Source organism: Prionailurus viverrinus, chromosome A2, assembly GCF_022837055.1.
Source record: "Prionailurus viverrinus isolate Anna chromosome A2, UM_Priviv_1.0, whole genome shotgun sequence".
In the NCBI taxonomy this organism is placed as follows: Eukaryota; Metazoa; Chordata; class Mammalia; order Carnivora; family Felidae; genus Prionailurus; species Prionailurus viverrinus.
In genome coordinates, this window is record NC_062562.1 from 52,492,322 (window position 1) to 52,514,078 (window position 21,757).

Below are 21,757 nucleotides of genomic sequence, written 5' to 3' on the forward strand. Positions count from 1 at the left end.
CATTTGCTCACAACTGGTGTGCCAACACCTCCCGTCCTCTTGAAAGGAACTGATGATGTCATTCCTGTCTAGTCACCGATATATTCCAGCATGTCTGAATCCTCTGGCTCACTGTATTTTCATGACCCATGTGTTAGTCAAGTCTTCCCAGCACCTAAATGGAGGAGTCAGCAGCAAGTTTATCCAACAAAAGAGATATAAAGCAAATCATGTTTTTTCAAGTGCATTCATTAGTGAATCCTAAAGTCTATTTAATGAGTCATGACCCAACTTTCATAAAAACAAAGCAGAATATAAAGAACAGAAGAGGCACATCTCCATGCACTCAGGGTAATTTCTGCTTCATGAAGCTTTTGTATCATTTATGTCAATATATCATTACAATATAAATGCTTTTCTACCCTGTGCCATGGTCAGAAATGTTTGAAAGGTACCCTAACAGATGCTGGGAGGAAAAACAAGAGACTAAGAGGATAGAGGAAGAAAGAGACAGGAGCAGATCCAGCCAATATGCTCAAAGCAAAGTGGTGGCTAAAGCCCCTGTAACCTGTGCACACAGCAGCCAGTTACTATACTGATGCAGAGGCTGGTCAGGATATTGCAGGAAGGAAATTTACCTGTGAAAACAGGACACGAGTGCAACTGATCATCATGTTATAATTAATCAAGCTTTTTTTCCTTTTTAAGGCAAAATAGACTACAACCTATATACATGAAAATATCCCGTGTATCGGGGGGGCATCAGTCCCCTCTAATAAGAAAAGCTTGTATTCCTGGCCATTCTTTACTTGGAAGGATTATGGTAATTTACACTTCATCATTCAGTCAACTTGCAGTGAACTTCACCAAGTGAGGAGATCGTGAATTTCTAGGAGCAAGTGGGTGCAGCAGCAACCCCTACAAAGACTGGCTTGTGTTCCTGTTCTCCCCACTTCAATCACACCAACTTTATCCCATTTTTCCTGATCGTATGCATGCTCATCAGAGCAAATCCAAAGTGCTATCTCCTCCACCAAAATCCTCAAAACCAAAATTTCACAGTTCTTAAAATTATGTTTTTAATGTTTATTTATGAGAGAGAGAGAGCACGCACAAGCAGAGGAGGGACAGAGAGAGAGGGACAGAGGATTGAAAGCAGGCTCCGCCCTGACAGCAGCAAGCCCAATGTGGGCCTGAACTCACTAACAGCAAGATCATGACCTGAGCCAAGGTGAGACACTCAACTAACTGAAGCACCCAGGTGCCCCTCAAAATTATTTTATTCTAAGTGAAGACATAAGCAGATACAAGATCTTCTCATCAGAAGCCACATGAACAAAATTACCAAAAATATTTTGTAAAAATCACAATAAATCAAAGTATGTTAAAGACGCACCAAAGTGGGGGCGCCTGGGTAGCTCGGTGGGTTAAGCGTCTGACTTCAGCTCAGGTCATGATCTCACGGTTGATAAGTTAGAGCCCCACATCGGGTTCTGTGCTGACAGCCCGGAGCCTGTTTCAGATTCTGTGTCTCCCTATCTCTCTGCCCCTCCCCTGCTTGCTCATTTGCTCACTCTCTCTCTCAAAAATAAAGCAAAACATTAAAAAAAAATACATAAATTAAAAAAAAAAAAAAAAGACGCACCAAGGTGTTATTCTAAACATCAGTGCTAATGTGTCTTATCCTCAAATTTTGTTCAATTTTGACTACTAAAAATAAGCCTGGAAAAAGGTTGGGGTCATCCCAGCACCAGCATTAATTACGACTGAAAGAAGAGATTCCTGCAGCACAGGGAAAAATGGGCAATCTCATGTTGTATTCTCATTAAGTACCTTCCAGGATTACCCTGGGTGCTGATTAAATCAATGTCTCATGAGCGGTGGAATGATTATTTTAAGTAAATGTATTCCTTCTAGGCCATCCAGATAAGTGACTATTGTGTGACTACAAAACCACCATTTCACTATTGACTTCAGCTCTACAGTGTACCATTGAGATATTTCTTCTATTCTCTGCTAGTAGACATAATGAAGCCTTAAGGCTATCAGGTATTACAGATCCAAGTCCTAATAGGTACTGTTCTCTTCAAAATACTCAAACAATAACATCTTCAAAAATGCCTAAGTTTTCAGTTCTCCATGAGCAAAAGAAAAGAGAATCATTTAGGTCACCTACAGGAGTTGGGAAACCGATCTCAAGTAGTAGAACATTTTTCTGTTTGTAATAAGACACCCAAATCAGATTACATACACAAGACTTTTTTAAATGTTGAGGAGAATGCTAAATGTAAGAGCAATTTACAACAAAAGCTAAAATAGAACTAATCTGGGACAGAGAAAGCTGATTCAGGCTGAACAAGCCCAAGTAGGTCTTAAGAAATCTCTTGGAAGACTCTGAACTTAATGCTCAACTTTGCCTATAAATAGAATAAATTTTCACATACTTACATGACTAGATAATAGAAAATACAATGAATGCCTGGTTTTTGAGCTCTGTGCTCCTGTGGGTGATGATGCACAGAGCATCATAGCAAAAAAGTTTCTCAAAAATGTTGCCTGATGTTAATAATAATGACTATAGACATCTTTGGACTTTTTCCCTCTTCTTTAAACGTAAAAAATGATCCTGAGAAACTGAAGTCATTCCAGAGGGATTCCAGAATCATGCCAGAGTCCAAAGAAGAATATTCCAGAATGAAGGCTACTCTGTAATCGTTCTGGCCTTGTATATGCATATATCCTTACTCTGCAAATCATTAACAGATGTGTTGAACACAGGAAGAAAGTAAGAATTCCTCTCTCCCTTGGCATTATCGTTCTATTTCTATCACCAAATATGCCCAGTCTCCCCCTTCTATGCATTTTATAGCTGCAAGTGTCTACGTTCATAAGCTCCATAAAGGCAGTGGCTGTCCCTTGTTCATCTATGTGTGCCCCTTTTACATAAGAATTCAACCCTTGTTCATTGAACTGGTAACTATACAGGTCTCCTGCCTGAACACAGTGACCCTGAAGCTGGGCTCCAGAATCGAACCTGAGAAGGTAGGAGAAAAAGAGAAGACACTTTTACTCTCTACATCCAGGACACGAAGGGCAGCCTCAAGGTCATTACTTCCATTTTTCATTTGTATGAACACTATCTTGTTTTACTGATCCTAACTAAATGCGGGCATTATACAACAGAAATTAAAAATACTATCTAGGGGCACCTGAGTGGCTCAGTTGGTTAAGCATTCGACTTTACCTCAGGTCATGATCTCACAGGTCATGGGTTCAAGTCCTGCCTTGGGCTCGATGCTAACACCTCAGAGCCTAGAGCCTACTTCAGTTTCTGTGTCTCCCTCTGGCTCTGCCCTTCCCCCACTCACTATTGGGCGCGCGCGCTCTCTCTCTCTCTCTCTCTCAAAAATGAATAAACATTAAAAAAAGTTTTGTAATACTGTCTAATAAAGTATAAAAACTTCTAAATTAACTATATTCATACTTAATGAAGCTTGTAACTAGCTATTCAACTCAGCAACATGTACTGCAATCTTAGAGACATAAAGGAGCTTTTCATGCTTTTCAGCAATCTTAGATAAAAGCCCACAACCTGAGTTGCCTCTCCCTAACTTAGCGTCCCTAGGAATGATACATAACATCCCTGAGTTTCAATTTCTTTAGGAAGGGATAATTATACTACACCAATGGATAGTTATATCCCCCCCCCCAACAATCCAAAACCTAAATAAATGTAAATTATGCAAGAGGTTTAAAAAAAAAAAAACCCTCTAATTGTTACCTCATCCAATCACTAGTTTAAAGATAACCTCGTGTGAGTGTTGGTGTTAGGAGAGAGTGGGAAGACCCAGGCACACTGATAATACACAGGACTAGAATAAGCCCGACCACAAGCCAACAAAACTGCCCAAAGTGAACAGATTATGGCAATCCCCACCAGGAGCCAAGAGCTAAGATAGGCACTATCTATACAATAGCCCATTTAATCCTCACAAATACTTTGTAAGTGTTATTTCATGTTAGGAATGAGGAAACTGAGGCTTAGAAAAATAAAAGTCCTAGACAGTAAAAAGGCAGAGCTTACATTTTAAGGATATGCACTTTCCAGTCTGTCTATTCATTAAGACTTAAATTGGAAAGTAGTTCATCTTTAAGAATTTATAGTGTATACTGTATGCTAGCCAACTTGACAATACATTATATTTTTTAAAAATCTATAAAGAACTTATCAAACTCAATACCCAAAAAGCAAATAATCCAGTGAAGAAATTGGCAAAAGACATGAACAGACACTTTTCCAAAGAAGACATCCAGATGACTAACAGATGAAAAGATCTCAACATCACTCATTATCAGGAAAATACAAATCAAAACCACAGTGGACACCACCTCACATTGGTCAGAATGGCTAAGATTATCAACTCAGGAAACAACAGATGTTGGTGAGGATGCGGAGAAAAGGGAACCCTTTTGCATTACTGGTGGGAATGCAAACTGGTGCAGCCACTCTGAAGAACAGTATGGAGGTTCCTCAAAAAATTAAAAATAGAACTACCCTATGACCCAGCAATTGCAATACTAGTTTTTATCCAAAGGATACAGAAATACGAAAATGCTGATTTGAAGGGGCACATATACCCCAATGTTTACAGCAGCTCTATCAATAATAACCAAAGTATGGAAAGAGCCCAAATGTCCATCAACTGATGAATGGATAAAGAAGATAAAGTGTGTGTGTGCATGTATGTGTATATAATGGAATATTACTCAGCAATCAAAAAGAAATAAATTTTGCCATTTGCAACAATATGGATGAAACTAGAATGTATGCTAAGCAAAATAAGTCCATCAGAGAAAGACAAATATCATATGATTTCACTCATATGTGGAATTTAAGAAACAAAACAGAAAGGAAGGAAAAATAAGATAAAAACAGGGAGGCAAACCATAAGAGAATCTTAAATACAGAAAACAGGGCTGCTGGAGTGATGTTAGTGGGGGGATGGACTAAATGGGAGATGGGCAATAAAGAGGGCACTTGTTGGGATGAGCAATGGGTACCATACATAAGTGACAAATCACTAAATTCTATTCCTGAAACCATTATTACACTATATGTTAATTGGATTTCAATAAAAAAATAAAAATTAAATAAAAAAAGAATTTAGAGTGTATAAAAGCTCAACCTTAGAAATTGTTTTGTTTTTAGCATTTTAGTGCTTAGAAAAAGAAAACTTGGTTCCCACATAAAACAGTCACCCTTGCAAATACTGTTCAGCAAGCAATTTTAACTTTGAAAAAGAACTTATTTAAAAACGTAAATAAAAACTTACTAAAAACCTAGGATGAGCAGGAAAACCGCTTTAACACATTGTGGAATAACCTCATGGAGAACAATGTCATGTTCTTTTTCCTTTCACCTGTCCCCCACCACATTAGTGAATTTTCCCCCCAATATTTGCTGTTTCTCGCTCACGCAAATGGAATTTTCAAGACTATTTTCCATCACATACATACGTGCTACCTATGACAGAAATGCTCTTGGATGATTTTTTCCACCTCTACTTCTCTCCTGGTCAATTTGTCTGTCAGACAACACGTATTTATGTAAACTTCCAAAGTCCCTAAGTGTCTCTTAAGGACTATCTCCACTCAAGAGCTGGGAAGCCAGGAAGGACAGGACTTCCTCGAGTTAACCCTTGGAGCTGTGGTATCCAAAGATGACATTTACAAGACTTACATATCCTAGCACTTGAAAATGAAAAGGAGAATACTAAGTTGTTCTGAGAACAACCAAAGTTAACTGCACATAACCATCAAACTGTGTGGAGAAACACGTGAGTCTATGATAATGCAGGAGACAAGGGGACACGGGTAAAAAGTGCTTTAAAACAGGTTCATGACTTACGTTTTTCATCATCAGCATGCACAAGAGACGCTGCCCTTGACAAAACATCCAATGGCGTCTCCATTCCTGGTTGGAGCCTAGACGGAAAAAAAAAGAGAGACAAAGAATAGAATTTAAAGAGAATTCAAAGGACTCCTTAAGAATTCTGGTAGTTAACAATTAGAATGATTCCCCCATGAAATGCAAATCACAATCCTAAGGATGAAAATCTTCCCAATCTGTGAAGAAATGCAGTGGATTTGGTTCAGGCACAAAGAGAGGAAAGGGTTAAATTCCATTCTGTGTACTAAGCTAAACCTTGCAGATTCCAGGAAACAGCTAGTGTTAGAACTAAAAGAAGGGATATTGTGAATATTCATGCCCATGTTATTTGTGCTTATAAATGTTTATGTGCGTGCATAAAAACATGCCCATTCAGACAGACCAAGTAAAAAACAGCTTTGGAACAAAGGCTACTCTATGAACGTAGTGGTACTACCAGTCTGAGATTTCTGTTGTGGTGGTGGTGGTTGTTGGTTTATTAGTTTTAACAAAAATGACTAAGCTCGAACCATTCTGTTCATTCACCTACTTAGCTGAGAGACTCTTTGTGACCTTGTCACTTAATATACTCAATGTACTAGTGAAAGGTCTGTGAATTCCAGGGGTGAGTTAAATGGTATTTGAAGTCCAATAAGAATCTTTATTTTAAAAATGAGTTAAATGGCATTTTAACTTAAGTAGTATTCTAAGGCCAATATGTTTATCTTTCTTTAAAAATTTTTTTATGTTTATTTTTGACAGAGAGACAGAGACAGAGAGAGAGCGAGAGCATGAGTGCGGGAGGGGCAGAGAGAGAGAGAGGGAGAGGGAAACACAGAATCTGAAGCGGGCTCCGAGCCGTCAGCACAGAGCCCGACGCGGGGCTCGAACTCATGGACCGTCAGATCATGACCTGAGCCGAAGTCGGATGCAAACAGACTGAGCCACTCAGGCGCCCCTGTGTATCTTTATTTTAAAATATGTTTTGGGGAGCCTGGGTGGCTCAGTCGGTTAAGCATCTGACTTCAGCTCAGGTCATGATCTCATGGTTCGTGAGTTCGAGCCCCACATTGGGCTCTGTGCTGACGGCTAGGAGCCCGGAGCCTGCTTCAGATTCTGTGTCTCCCTCTCTCTAACCCTCCCCTGCTCGCATTCTCTCTTTCTCAAAAATAAATAAACATTAAAAAAACATTTTAAATATGTTTTGTAAGTACCCACTATCACCACCACCCATCACCAATTTAGCTAGTGCCATGTTTTCTAATAAGCCTGGGTTTTATTTTTAATTCTGTTTTCTTAAATTACAGCATACATATAAAAGCAAAGACTGCAGAACATTTAAAGATGGTGGGTGGAAAACCTAGAAAATCAGGCCACCTCGCCCAATTTTTCTTTTCCAGATTACTTACACACACACACACACGCATACACAGGCACACATACACAATTACTGGGAAAACAGACATACTCCATTAGTTCAACTGAGAGAAATATCTTCTTAACTATACCTTTAAAGACAGCAATGGAACACCTGCTTGGGATTCTCTCCCTCCCTCTCCCTCTGCTCCTACCCTGCTCACATGCCCACACTCTCTCAAAAAGATAAATTAATTAAAAAAGACACTCAGCATTTAATCAGACTTCTTCAACATTTACTGAGTAACTACTAGGTATGTGCCAGTTACAAGACATGGTGGATCAGCTTGCTTTATAATATTCGTATTTCAGGTCCCCAAAGAAACATCAGGTCTTGCCTGGCAACGTAATTTCATTCAACAAAAGTGAACTATGGGGACGCCTGGGTGGCTCAGTCAGTTAAGGGTCCAACAGCAGCTCAGGTCATGATCTCACTGTTGGCTTCTGAGCCTGAGCCCCACGTAGGGCTCTCTGCCCACAGAGCCCATTTCGGATCCCGTCTCCCTCTCTCTCTCTGCCCCTCCCCTGCTCATTCTCGCTTTCTCTCAAAAATAAATAAACATTAAAAAAAAATTATCTACTAGGTGCTGCCAAGGTAGGAAAAAAAAAATCAAAGGCCAGTAGTTGTTTTCAAAGAGCTTTCAATCTGTACAGTAGACGTGCCTACAAGAAAGTAGTTTAAGGCAGTGTTTTCTAAAGTGTTTTGCACTATATGTTCATATTTTACAAGAAAAAATTTTTCCAGAAATAAGTTCAGGAAACACTGAAGTAAACCGAATTAAGCAGCTTCCTGTGCTTGGAATATACTGCTAGGCGTTCCTCCTGCAGAGGCTCAGGCAGTGGGGGTATTTACCTCTGGATAGATGAAATCTCTCGAATTTCACTGGCCATTCATTTAACCTGAAATATCTCTTAGGGAACACTTAGGGAAATAATGGATTAAGGTAAAGTGTGCTAAGTGCCACAACAGTGGTATAAACAAAATCCTATAGAAATACAGATGAATTCTGAAAGACTGTAGAGAAAACAGAACCATGAGCTGAACCTCTGAAGAATGGATAGAAAAGTTCTTCCAGAATGGAAGAACAAAAGGATAATCTATTCAGGAACAAGTTGCCCCAATCAGCTAGAAGACAAGAATAAAACGGGAATAGGAAGTAGGAGACAGGGATGGGAGTTTCGATCGGGGCCATATTATGGAAGGACTGAGGGCTCTGACAAAAGTTGGGTTTGATTGTGTACGTGTTAGGGATCCACTGCAACCTCTGAGCAGAGAACTGACTTGGTCATCCACATATTCAATGAAAATTATTCTGATAGGACCATGTAGTCCCATTCTACAGAATGGGAAGCTAAAGACAGGGTAAACAATATCAAAGAGCTATGCAGAAGGTAATGAGGGGCACTGTTAAGGGAGCTGTGGGGACAGGAGAAAACCAGAGACAAACTGACAGGGTTTGGAAGGTCTCGAAATGTGAGAGGAGACAAAGACAAATACTGTTTAGTTTCTTATATGTGAAATCTAGAAGAAAAACAAATTAATCGAGACAGAGAACAGTTTGCTGGTTACAGGGTGGGGTAAGGAGGGGATAGGTGAAAGTGGTCGACAAAAATAAATCAATTGCTCATCAACACCAGAAATGGGGGTTGTCAGTCACTGCAAGAGCAGTGACGTCATAAACCAGAGTTCATTTCTTCTTTCTCAGAGACAAGGGAAGAGGAGTAAATCAGAAGAACAAAAGAAAATGTAATGGCATTCACATTCATAATCGTCTTGGTAAGATAGAAAAGATCACCTCCTGAGAGTAAGGATTTTTGAACTTGTTCAAAGAAGAAGAAAGGTTTGCTGAACTCCCAAGAACTCCGTCTTACCATCTTTATCTAAGCCAGTTTCCTATTCAGGCAAGATTTGGGCTTAAAGCCTTTTATTTGGATTAAGTAAATGCTGATAAGCATTCTACTCCATAATACAGAATTTAGACTCAAATTCCTTAATTTCCCCATGAAATTGAAGTTCTGAATGACCTTGCCTTCCTGATCACACACTCTTGACTCTCTGCCAGCAACGTGAAAATTCTAAACCCAAATAGATATCCATTAACAACACATGCCTTAAGTTATGCAAATTACAAGTGTTGTGCATAGAAGCAAAATATCAAAGCATAAAAACATCAAATAACACAAATCTAGGAGATTACATATTTAAATGTATTCAGATACTATGAATTCCAAACCTCCAAGCACTTAATGTTCAAAGTAGGCAGGTAAGAGATTAGGTGTTTAAGGTTCACCTGCAAGGCACCTGCCATCTGCTGCAACCTTATTAATGAAACCAATCAATTTTTATTACACAATTATTCTGAGTTCAGGGAAGTACTCAAGAGAAGAAAAGAGAAACAGAAGATAAGATCTCTGCTTTCAAGGAGTTACGTTCTTGTTTGTGAACATTAAGTATAAGGAATAAGACAACAGACAAATCTTTTAAGGGACTAGGATAACAAACAAATTTAAAAGAGCATAATAAAAGACAATATATAATTTAAAACCAAAATGTGTACTGTGTGATAAAAGAGAGATGAGCATCAGCTCAAAGCGTATACCTTGCAAACATCTATTCTTTGGTTGGTGTGCACATATGTGTGCCTCTAAAAGCCACTTCAAAGATTCCCTTCCCTAGTTTCTCTCCCTCAGGCTGTCAGGCTCCTCTCGGACTTCTCTTATTTACCAGATCACACCGTTGGAATATGTCCTGGGTGCAAGGACTCTGTCTTATCCTTACATGTTACAGTCATGTTGGATCAAAAGTCTCAGGAAAGGCACAGAGGCAGAATGAAAACCCGAGACATTCTCACAATGGAGAATCTTGGATAAGGAGTAGAATCTAAGCAGGGTAAACATGATGTGGGTGGACAGAGGAAAAAGCAGAAGGCTAGCCAACCAGGTTCACACTAAACATAGCAGGAAACAGGCAGCAACTATTAGTCCCTGAGCGAGCTGGTGATCCGATGTTAATGAGATTTTCATTTAGCAGTTCTGGGGAGGATGGTCTGACTTGATGAAGTCAAGTGAGAAGTCACTGGAAGCAGATCAGTCAGGAGGCTCCTCCAGGAACCAAGTGTGAGATAAGGGCAGTAGGGGCTGGTTCAGTAAAGGTGGGAGATGAGGTCCAGCAACTAGGCATTATCTAGCCACAAAAAAAAACCTAAGCAAATAAAGGTGGAAGATAACAGTAATAAAATAAAATTAAAAAAAAACTTATGGAAAAAAAACTTCTGAATTTTACACCTTGTACAATATCCACAACCCCCCCCCAAAAAAAACCAATAAAACATGTTAGTAAAAAGTAAGGGGAGCTGGGGGGAAACAATGATTACAGTATTTGATGGAGGGCCACATAACACTGAGAGGCAAATTAGCAGATTGGTTATTTAAGAGGGTGATCTTTGGACACCAACCTGGCTGAGTTTGAATTGGGCTCAGCCACTTCCTATCTGTGTATCCCTGGAAAATGACTTTACCTCTGTGTGTCTGTTTCCTCATCTGTAAAATGGGGATATGAATTAATATTACTCCCCTCATAGGGTGTTATGAGAAATGGATGGCCTTTATATGTATTAATATTTGTCAAAACTTTTGCAAACATATTAAATAAACTGCAAATGATGGTAAACGTATTGAAAAAAGGGTACTGACCACAACTTTACATGGCGATGCCTCTAAGATGGATGAAAGCTGACACCTGAAGGAGAGGAATTAGCCTTGTGAAGCACGGCAGGCAGGGAGGAGACAAAGAGCATTTGCAAAATACCCAAGACAGACCCACGCTGGGCATGGAGATGTGGAGGGAATGACCTCAGGGCAGGAAACAAGGGGGAGAGGACAGGAGGTGGTGGCAGGGAACTGGGCAAGGGCAGATCAAGCATACTCTGCAGGGTGTGACAAAGCTGAGATTTATTCTTCATCAGTGCAAAGCCCTTGAATAGTCTGAATGGTTTGAAACAGGGGAGAGAAAGTCCTGGTTTATTCTGTATCCTTTATGAACCAAAAATCATCTCCTCCCTTTTGCCAAAGATTATGCAGCATCTGGAAAATAAAGCTAAGTACATCTCAATAACAGGTCCTCCTTTCTGTGACAGTTTTTACACTATAAAATCATGATAAGCAAAAATATAATCACTTGAAATGCTCAGGCCTGAAATGTAACCCCATTAAGGTGAGAAGAAGATGGTTCTGAAAAAAGACTTCAACTGCACCTGTAAAGGTATTCTACTGTACTGCAATCCACTTCTGGTCTATCCATTCACCTTCATTGGGGATTTTTGACAAATATGAACATAAGTCATCATGAATAGAACATACATTTTGTTTTGTTTTACAAGCAACGGTATTTTCTGACCCATATTCTTTTCTTTGGACTCCCTTATCGCCAATAATAACGCTCTTACAAATAGCTTAAGGTGCAGAATTAGAGAATAAGAGGTATCAATTCTAAAGCTACTAAAATTTAGGGACATTCAGTGCTAATGACAAGCTCAGCTATAAATTTGAATGCCATTATTTTGGACGTCCACGAAGAACTGTCCTTTTTTGATCAACAAGAGGACAAAAGCACCTGTCTCAGCAACAGAATTATGGGGCACAAGGGTGGCTCAGTCAGTTAAGCATCCAACTCTTGGTTTCGTCTCAGGTCACAATCTCACAGTTTCGTGGGGTCGAGCCCCACGTCCAGCTCTGTGCTGATAGCAGAGAGCCTGCTTGGGATTCTGTCTCCCTCTCTCTCTGCCCTCCCGCCATTCATGCTGTCTCTCTCAAAATAAATAAACTTTAAAAAAAATTAAAGAAATAGAATTACAAGATGTATTCAAATTTTTTTTCCAGGCAAAAGAACAGAATTTCAAGATATGTTATGCGAATGTTCTAAGGAGATTTCCCAGGTGAAAGTTACAGCACCAGGACTATCTCACTCCATGGTTCTTCCAGGAACAGTGGCCTAACTACAGTATAATTGAGGAAAGAGTATGAGAACATGAAGCAACCGTCCTGGCTAGGGGTGGAAGCCAGTAGAGGTGGGAAGAAGCACATTCAAACCTCCTGATGTTCCTGCCACACTGTCACTTGCCCAAAAAAACAGAAACAGGAAGACAGCACTATCCTGGGTACTGATGGCATCTCCAGTTTCCAGATGCACACTATTCAGTCTCTCTAATTCCTGTTGGCACTGTTCCATCCCTCTATCCCCTGCAATCAGAGCCACTTCCTGAGATAATCTAAACCAGCCTTGGCTAATAAAGTACAACTGGAGCACAAGCCTACAAGTATGAACTCTCACACCACAGCACAAGGTATGTGACCCTTTTGCCCATCAAGAATTTAGAGGCTTTGAGTCTCTCCTATTTCCGTTAGAACTATATACAGACATTACAGAAAAGGAAAAGGCACCTCACTGCCCTGAAGCAATATCACACTGTGGTCAATCTGATGAGCAGTCTGTCCAGTAGGAAGGATAACCGAAATGAAATTTCAGACCAAATTATCACCAGATCCAGACAGCCACGGGCAAGCATAGCTTTGGGCACATCAAGAAGGTGAGCATTCCCCTTCTGATTCTTCTCCACAGTATGTCCAATTGATGCCCCCCACCCCAGCTTCTTGCAACACATAATCTTCCTGTTAACATCCAATTCTCAGACCATCCCTCTATGTTCTTGCTGAAAATATCTCTCATTTGTGTAATCCTTTTTTTTTCTTCTCAACACTTTGCCATCTGTTACATCAATACAGCCAGAACTTTAGTGGCACAAAACCTAAGCTCGAGCCCTACTTTAACACTTTCACTCAGTCAGTTTCCTTCTAGGCTCTGCTCTACAGAGCTAACACTAATTGTGTGGGCCATTTCACCTCTCCAGGCTCAAGTTTCCTCACTTAGAATAGCAGTAATGTTGCCTCCTGCATATGGTCACAGACTTGGCGTGTGGATTCAAGGATACATGCCCTGTAAATTCAATTGAGAAAATATATGTCAGCCTCAAACAGCCACCACCATCTTAAGGTTGTAGGGCACACACTTTTCCAAAGCACACTCATGTAAATTACTTCATTGGATTCTCACTGCAACTTGGCCAAACAAGATTATTCATATTCTCCTACAGATGAAAACCCAAAGTGCCAAGAATCTAAGTGACTTCCAGAAGAAGCTAAGACTAGAATCCAAGTCCCCTGACTCACCATCCAATGCTATTTTTACTCCACTTAAGCTGATTTTCATAAAGACTTTTGAAGAAAAGCAGTTACTTATTTTTAGTTTAAGTTACATCCCTTTCCCCCCACCCCCGCCCAAAAAACCTTCCACCATCAACCAAGGCAAGACTTGTAGTCTATGTTCTTTCCCTACACCTTGAGATACATCAGGCAATAACCTGACAGTTTCTCAAGTAAGCAAAGGGAAACAAATCCTCCCCTCTTGCAAATGCGAAAACGCTGCCATATTATACTTTCTTTGAACAGAGCTGAGCACGGAGTCACGCGAATAGTAACCAAGCCAGGTGAGAAAATGCTCGCAGAAGATGTTCTGAAAGTAGAGCAAAGCAACACTGTCAATAGCTGCAGCCGTAGGTTCCTGGGGCCAATGCAACACGGCCTGTAAACATAGGCCCTCAAACCTTCAGGCTCCAAGAACAGGCTCAGTATTAGGAAGGATGGCTTCTACTCAGTCACGCTCAAGAAAACCTGTTGCCTGAGTTACGATGGATAACGGTTAGGGATCAGTGAATGGTATTTTCAGATGTTCACCTAATTGTTTGTGTTTCTCACCACCTTGAATGGTACACCACATTACTAAATAGAGGCCAGCCCTTATTCAAACTACTCTTTCAAAAGTCATACTACTGAAAAAGCATGAACAGATGGATCCTGTGCTAGGCCAGCATTCCTTACCGAGGCATATCCCTGGCATGAATACTCGATCCATACTCCATACTAAGTACAATGTCAGGACGTGGCTGCCCTCTGCTTACATACAACTCACTTCTACACATACCCTCTCCTGAAAATGTATCTGAAGGCCAAATGTATTAAATCTGAATATACTTACATGCTCTATGCCCACTTCCAGAGAATTGAAAATATATGTGCATAAAATCCCTAGTTAGGCTGCTTTCAGGTGCTTGCCGACCTCAAGCATAACCCCCAGAATGTAAGAGTCAGCTGGTGGCAGTCCTTCCAGTGTCCTAGAAAGCTATAAAACTTGCTAAGTTGGGACAGTTCTGTACCCTTCCCATAATGAATGACATCACACCCCTCCTGCGAAAGGAGACAGTCTGTAGGTTGGGCAGCTGTCCATCTCTCATCCTCCAAAGTAGGATTTGTGAGATGTTGGAATTAAGTAATCCCAGGTGCGCGTCATCAATTCGGCCCTGCCTACTGCTCATCACCACCTCTGATCGTTTCCCAGGGAAATGAAATCCCAGCCAGCTTAGGTGGAATAAAAGGTACCACTCTGGATGGAAACTCCCAAATGAACGCTCGACTCAACCACCTCTGGTCTTCCGATACTAAAATGACCCAAGTCTTGACTCTATGGACCTCCTTAACTACCCCTCCCCCAGGGGTGTGGTGTGTTAGGGATGTGCTATTCAGTCATCCTGATGACCCAGCAACACAAGCTAACGAACACTGCTACTGTGCAGTAACTAGATCCTCAGTTCCTGTTCTACAGTTTGGTATCAATGTCAGCCATGCACAGGCAGTATGAAAGCTGACCATGTGCCCGCTGAGGGCCAGCTACGTAAGCCTGATGCTGCAAAACTAAACTTATGTTACAGCATATTTCCTTTTATGCGAGGCTGCCTGATGCTGGGGTAAAATTCTCACTGCTGGCTGAAGTTCACACATCTCTCTCAAGGGTCCCCTAGAAACTGTATGGTGGGCCCACATTAACACCACTGTTGTCAGGAAAAGATAAGAAAATCCAAGTGTGGACATTTCATTCAGATGACCAATTCCCACCATTTTTCAACACTGCTGTCAAATAAAACTGAACTATCCTTTTCTTTCTCATGTTTAGGCTCTTGTGAATCTGTCTCTTCATTCCCAAGTCCTCAGCCTTCTATAGCACTGCATATGAAATAAGGGAAACGCGTCATCATTTTTAGTTTACTCTGGATATGCTTGTTCTTGCCGTTTCTCTTATTTGGATACTTAGAATTTCCTATTCACAAGCCCTCAGGTGCCTGTCCTCTCAGGATGAGAGCACACCCAAGAATGAGAAACGTGAATTTGCATCAAAGTCCAAATTGGCAAACTTCCCATAACACCCAGGTCTAACTATATACACTGGTCCAAAATCTCAACTCAGCCTATTAAAGCCTAGATAGAGCCTTCTAACCCATGACACATTCTGTCGTTAGGAAGCACTCTAGTTACCAGCATCAGTAAACATGCTTTCTCATTATTCACAGTAGTCACGCTCGCTAAGGTGTCCAATAACACTGAACTCGTGAACATGAACCACTGCTCCTAGGGGAAGTACACAGTTAGGTTCCTTCAAGCCTCTGGTTACATTTCTGTCAATTGATCAATACATCATCTTGTTTCATGAGTGTTTCTGTTTAAAGACATCTTATTTGAGATCTATTATCGATTCATTAACATTGAGTTCATGGCCAACAGCACTACAATTCATGCCTGAAGGAAGCTTATCTAATGCACACATTTTCCACACATATTTTTCCTGAAGGCACATCACAGCCTTCTGGCTCTTGGGAACCCTGGACAGCACTTCAGCACTATGCTTGGGGGCCATTATAAGCAGCAAAAACACCAACAGAAAGCCCCCAAATGAGAAACATGGGGCACAAAAGACACCACAAGTAAGAGTACAGTATGAGAGCTGGAACAAGTCAGAGTCTTGCCTTGTTTGACCTCACCTGGGGATGCACACTTGGGGAGACTCCAATTTTTCACCACTCTGTGCATGTGCATGGATGACAGAGACAGCGCTGCAAGTTCGAATTTGAGGTTACAAATAACTTTTAGTGAGTAGATAAACTCGTAAATTCGAGGATGGGCTGTATCTGGTTATTGGACCTGAGGTATGAGACAGAGTATATTCCATAAGATTCTCCTCCTTTGCAAAGGAACTGTCATACTGCATCCCAGGTAGCAAGAATTTTTCTGGTTTCAGCACCTCCTACTTACACTCCGCCTTTCCTACCTTGGCAATTTATACTATCAAAATTTGGCGGTCCAATTTCTTTCTTTCTTTCAAAGTTTATTTATTTACTTTGAGAGAGAGTGAAAGAGTGCGCAGGGGCAGACAAAGAGGAAAAGAGAGAGAATCCCAAGCAGGCTCCTCACTAACAGTGCTGAGCCCAACACAAGGCTCATGACCTGAGCTGAAACCTAGAGTCCAGATACTCAACCAGCTCAACCAACTGAGCCACCCAGGCACCCCGGCAATCCCAATTGCTAAGCAGTTGTTGTTGCTATCGTCATTTTAACGTGGACATATTCTAAATGGCTACAGACTGTTGGCAGCATTCATTCTCTTTTCTTGTCTATTAGGATCTCACATATCAACGTCATTACCTTTAGATGGGATCCCTAAAACAATCACAAATGAGCTTCAGTTAACACAACTTGCACAAACTTAACACACACACACACAAAAAAAACTTCCTTTCACCAGGTTCTGCAACAGCTTATCTAACTAACATACACCAAAATCCAGACTTGATATGTTAAGACTGCCACACTGTCATAATTTTAGTCACATTAAATATTTCCCAATGTATGTGACTTTTACCTCCTGAATTTACAACTCTTATTGTTTTATTAAGTCATACTCAAAGGTGCAAAACAACTTTTAAGATGGCTATTTTACTTATTTTTTTTAACGTTTATGTATTTTTGAAGCGGGGGGGGGGGTGAGAGGCAGAAAAAGAGGGAGACACAGAATCACAAGCAGGCTCTGAGCTGTTAGCACACAAGCTGTGAGATCATGACCTGAGTCGAAGTCAGCTGCTTGTGTATCTGGCTGTTTTCATCACCAGTCTTACTCAGAGGCTTTCTTCCCCGTGCTTTTGCAGCCACTGTCTTATGTGAGCTTTCATAAATGAACATCTGAGGTCATTATGAGGCAGGAATGCAGGTGTGATTCTGGCCTTATGCAGAAGAGCAAAAAGAGATGTGGAGAGGCTAAGTGGCTTAGCTCGGAATCACACAAAAGAACCAACTGCAGAACCCAGATCTGGTGCAGGGCTTGTCCCCACATGGCTGTCCCTGCTCTCAAAGAGCAGTTAATTAAGGTGTACATTTCCATTCATTAAAAATGTTATTTGTGGGGTGCCTGGGTGGCTCAGTGGGTTAAGCTTTCGACTTCCACTCAGGTCATGATCTTGTGGTTCGTGGGTTCCAGTCCCACATATGGCTCTGTGCTGACAACTCAGAGCCTAGAGCCTGCTTCAGATTCTGTGTCTCCCTCTCTGTCCCTCCCCCGCTTGTGCACACGCACTCTCTCTCTCTCAAAAAATAAACATTAAGAATAATTTTTTAATGTTATTTGTATTTCTTAATGTAATATGTGAGTCAAAATCATTTTATTTTTAATTTTTTTTCCACGTTTGTTTATTTTCAAGAGAAAGAGAGCATGAGTGGGGGAGGGGCAGAGAAAGAGGGAAACATAGAACCCTAAAGCAGGCTGCAGGCTCCAGGCTCTGAGCTGTCAGCACAGAGCCTGACACAGGCCGAGCTCCTGAACTGTGAGATCATGACCTGAGCCGAAGTTGGATGCTTAACCGACTGAGCCACCCAGGTGTCCCTTTTACTTATCATTTTAATAAGGCAAACTAGAAGCTGCACAGCAAAACTATCCAGCAAGGAACCTAGAAAAGACACAAAGTAAAATCTTCCTCTGGATTTGTTCTGGCAACCATCAGAGGCTGGCAACAAGGCTGACTCCATAAGCAGTTAAAAGGAATTTCCCATTACAGAACTCATAAAACATAACATCTGAAAGTAAAAGTTTTGGTTTCACAATGATCAAGTCTGTAAGTGAACTAGTCAGGTAAACTCACAGTTCTAAATCAGCTGGGGGAAGTGGCAACCACTGTGGTTAAGAAGCTCTCTGAAATCCTCAAAGACTTTTGTAAATAACATAATACCAACTACTTTTCAAGGCATATTATTTCCTGTAATTCCTGAACCTCTGTGATGTACTGGATCAGATACTATTACCCTCTTACAGAGGAGAATCAAATACAAAGGTTAAGTAGAGGTAACTTTTTCTGGTCACAAACTTACGTGACTTAGGTGACACAGATTGGACTTAAAGTCGTGTCTCCAAAAATAAGCAAGAGCTGTTTTCACTACAACATTCACAGTTTGGGAATGTAGTCCATGGTTATTTATAACAGAATTATCTTAATTGTACTGTGTTTTGGTCAACATAAAAATTAGTTTGCATTCCCCTTCCAAATGGAAAGCAAAAAGCAAGCTGCCCCAGAGTGTGACAAAACCAGTGGCAGGGGAAATCAGCCTGGGATTAATATTTTGCCAAAATTAAATAACAATTTGAGAGGTTTACATCATTTCAACCATGGGGGAGATGATTTTCAGCCAGATGTAAGAGGAAACACACAGAAGAAAACAAACACAAAATCGTGTCTTGAGTACACAACAAACTTCTAAAGTATTTCTAAACCCATTAAAGTTAAGGCATTAAGATTTAGAGACGATAATAAACTTGTTCCAAGATCGCGTCATCAGTACAGCCTTAAGGCACTGACCCTAAAGCTCTTTCAACTACACACGCTACCCTTCACAGTGCTGCGCAGCAAGGAGGAAAAACAATGAACATCTCAAGGTAGTGGGGTAGAGCAAAGAGTTAAAGTGTGGTATGTTAAAATGGCATGCAAAACTAACCTTCGAATACTAATAGGAAAACTATCATTTTAGTTTTGTCTTTGAACGTTCAGAGGAAACAAATAGTCAAGGTAGGCTGGGGTTTAGAAACAGATTTGTAAAATCTGCAAACTGAGAGACAGCACCTTTCAGAGAGAGCAACCAGCTGCTGATAAAAACTAGAAGAGCAGCCTCCACTCCCCGCCCCCGGGCTGCTGGTTCTTATTAACCACAGAGAAGGAAATACAACCAGCAAAAACATACAGCACCAATGATCAAAGTGAAACCGATTTTTTTTAATTATCTAGCTTAAATAGACGAATATGTCAATAAAATGCATAGACTAAGTAGCGCCAACAAGCACTGTCATCCTAACCTAAGACATTTCAATGTCTCAGTGTCAGGAATCAAAGGAGACTTTAAGCAAAAAAAAAAAAGACCTTTGCTTTTCGGCGAGGCCTGCACTCGGTGCTGGAAGAGTGTGCCGTTTTGTTTTGAGGAGGGGCAGGGAATATAGGAAGAGAAAAAGCGAGACCCATCCCAGCGGCCCATCCTCAGCCTCTTCCCGCAGTCGTACACCCAGCCCTCCGGTGCCGCTGGCCAGGACCAAGGGTCTACAGGGCTCCGGGCCCCCTTCCCGGCCCCGTGCCTCGCATTCCCTGGACGCCTTCCTCTCGGGACCCCTCCAGGAGCCGGACCTCCCTTTGAGAGCCCTGCAGCTTCGGCTCCCCACCAGGAGCCTCAAGTTGCCCCGCGAGAACCAGCCGCCTCCTCCCTCCCGGAGGACGCCCTCAGGGCAGCTCCAAGTCACCCCACCCGGGAGTCCCCCCGCAGGCCGGCCCCTCGCGGGCCCGGTTCTCCCGCACTCACCGCCGGGCGGCTCTGGGCTCGCCCGCCTGGGGCCGGCCGGGCCCCGTGGGGGGCGGGGGCGGGCGTGGAGGCGGGACCGCCGAGCGCGCGGGGCGCACTCCGGGGGCGCGCCGACGCACAGGCGCGCTCGCGCCCGCGCTCCCGCACCGACTCCCCCGCTGCACGCCCACACGCACACGCGGGCGGCGCGCGCCAGGCCGACTCCGCGGCGGACGCGAGCGCGGAAGCGCGAGGAATCCCTGGAATGAGGCGCCGCCCGCCCGCCCTCAGCCCCGCTCCGCCGGGCTCCGCCTGGCCCGCCAGAACACGCCCCCCGGACACGCCCCTCCTACCGAGCAGGTGGGCGGCCGAGCCCAGGTGAGCCGGCTGGGAAGCGGGGGCGGGGCCCCGCGCGCCAGGGAGAGGCTTGTTTCCCCTCCCCCCTCCCGCCGCACGCCCCGCGGCCGCTCGCACCCACCCGGCGGGCGCCGACGCGCTCGGGAGGGGGACGCCTGCTGCAGGCCTGGAGCGGCGCTGGGCCCCCGGAGGAGGCGCCAGTTCCCGAGGGCGCGAGGACCCGGCATCTTACGCATATCTCTACCCCCGAAAGGCCCAGCCAGTGGGAACTCACCTTCGGTGTACACGCACCAACGAACCTTTCGTGGCGCCCAGGTGCCTGCTGCTCTGGGCCAGGCACGTTCCCCACACGCACACAGTGGGCCCACGCACCCAGTGCACACAGTACACGTGACACCGACATCCACGGTCTAGCTTTACTCCACACCCACTGGGTCTGCTGCCCCTTCCCCGCCACGCACAGCCAGCAAGTGCCAGAGTATTTGAGCCAGACCCGCAGCACCTACGCGGTGCTCGGCTTCAGACCCGCACGCTTCCCCTTCCTCCAGCGGCAGTCCCTGGAAGGGTGTACGACTTCTCCAGCGCCCGGAGGTCGGCGCTCACACCCGGCTCGCCCGCGAGACCTCAGCGCACGCGGGGGACTCCCGTCCCCGGGACGCGGACCTGGACCGCTGCCTCACTTTCTCGTTACCCACACACCCCAGCCACACTGCCCAGACAGGCCGGCGGCCACACGTACCTGCAGGTACAGGTCGCACTTGCTTGGGGAAGTGTATACTCAGGTGCCACTGCGATCAGAACGGCCGCTGCAGTCCGGGGCACTCTGACGCGGCTCGGTTTCCTCCCATTACAGCATTTTACACTCCTCCACTCACTCTCCACTTCACACACACACGCACGCACACACACTCACGCCCCAGGCGCTCGGCAGCGTCTTTCCTCCCCCTCCCTCGCCCGGAGGAGGAAGTCCTAGTAAATGAAAACAGTGTGGAAGGGAGGGAGCAGAGGAGGAAGGGAGGGAGGTCGGGGTGGAAAGAGCCCCCTCCAGCCGCTCACACAGCAGTGTGTGCTGTGTTTGGCAAACTCCTGGAGTCCACAACCCAGGCTGTTCTGAAATGCGCCCGGGGAGGGGCAGAGGGGAGGAGGTGAAACATTTCTAATTGGTGCAGGTTCTTATTACAGCAGCAGCGTAGACATGTGACCACGAAAAGAAAAGCCCTGTCTTTAATTTTTTCCTGTCATTCTCTAGAGATTTTGGGGGGGGGGGTAGGAGGGGTGGAGGCCTAATACTCCGGTCCCCGGCAGCCCTTGCCCCATTGTTTTCTCATA

The 21,757-nt window shown here is 43.4% G+C and overlaps 1 protein-coding gene across 2 annotated transcripts in view; it reads right to left on the bottom strand.

Moving 5' to 3' along the window:
- VGLL4 (vestigial like family member 4) overlaps positions 1–21,457 on the bottom strand; it is a 167,607-nt gene extending 146,150 nt beyond the window's left edge. Inside the window, exons 1-2 of one of the 2 annotated variants that reach the window (XM_047835946.1) lie at positions 21,168–21,457; positions 5,888–5,964 (exon numbers count right to left, since the gene is read on the bottom strand). In XM_047835946.1, coding sequence (XP_047691902.1) covers positions 5,888–5,951 — 64 coding nt within the window. In that variant the 5' untranslated portion in view covers positions 5,952–5,964; positions 21,168–21,457. Of the gene's footprint in view, positions 1–5,887; positions 5,965–20,092; positions 20,141–21,167 lie in introns of those variants that run through there. The other variant, XM_047835939.1, reaches the window with a different exon arrangement.
- Between the last annotated feature and the right edge of the window lie 300 nt (positions 21,458–21,757).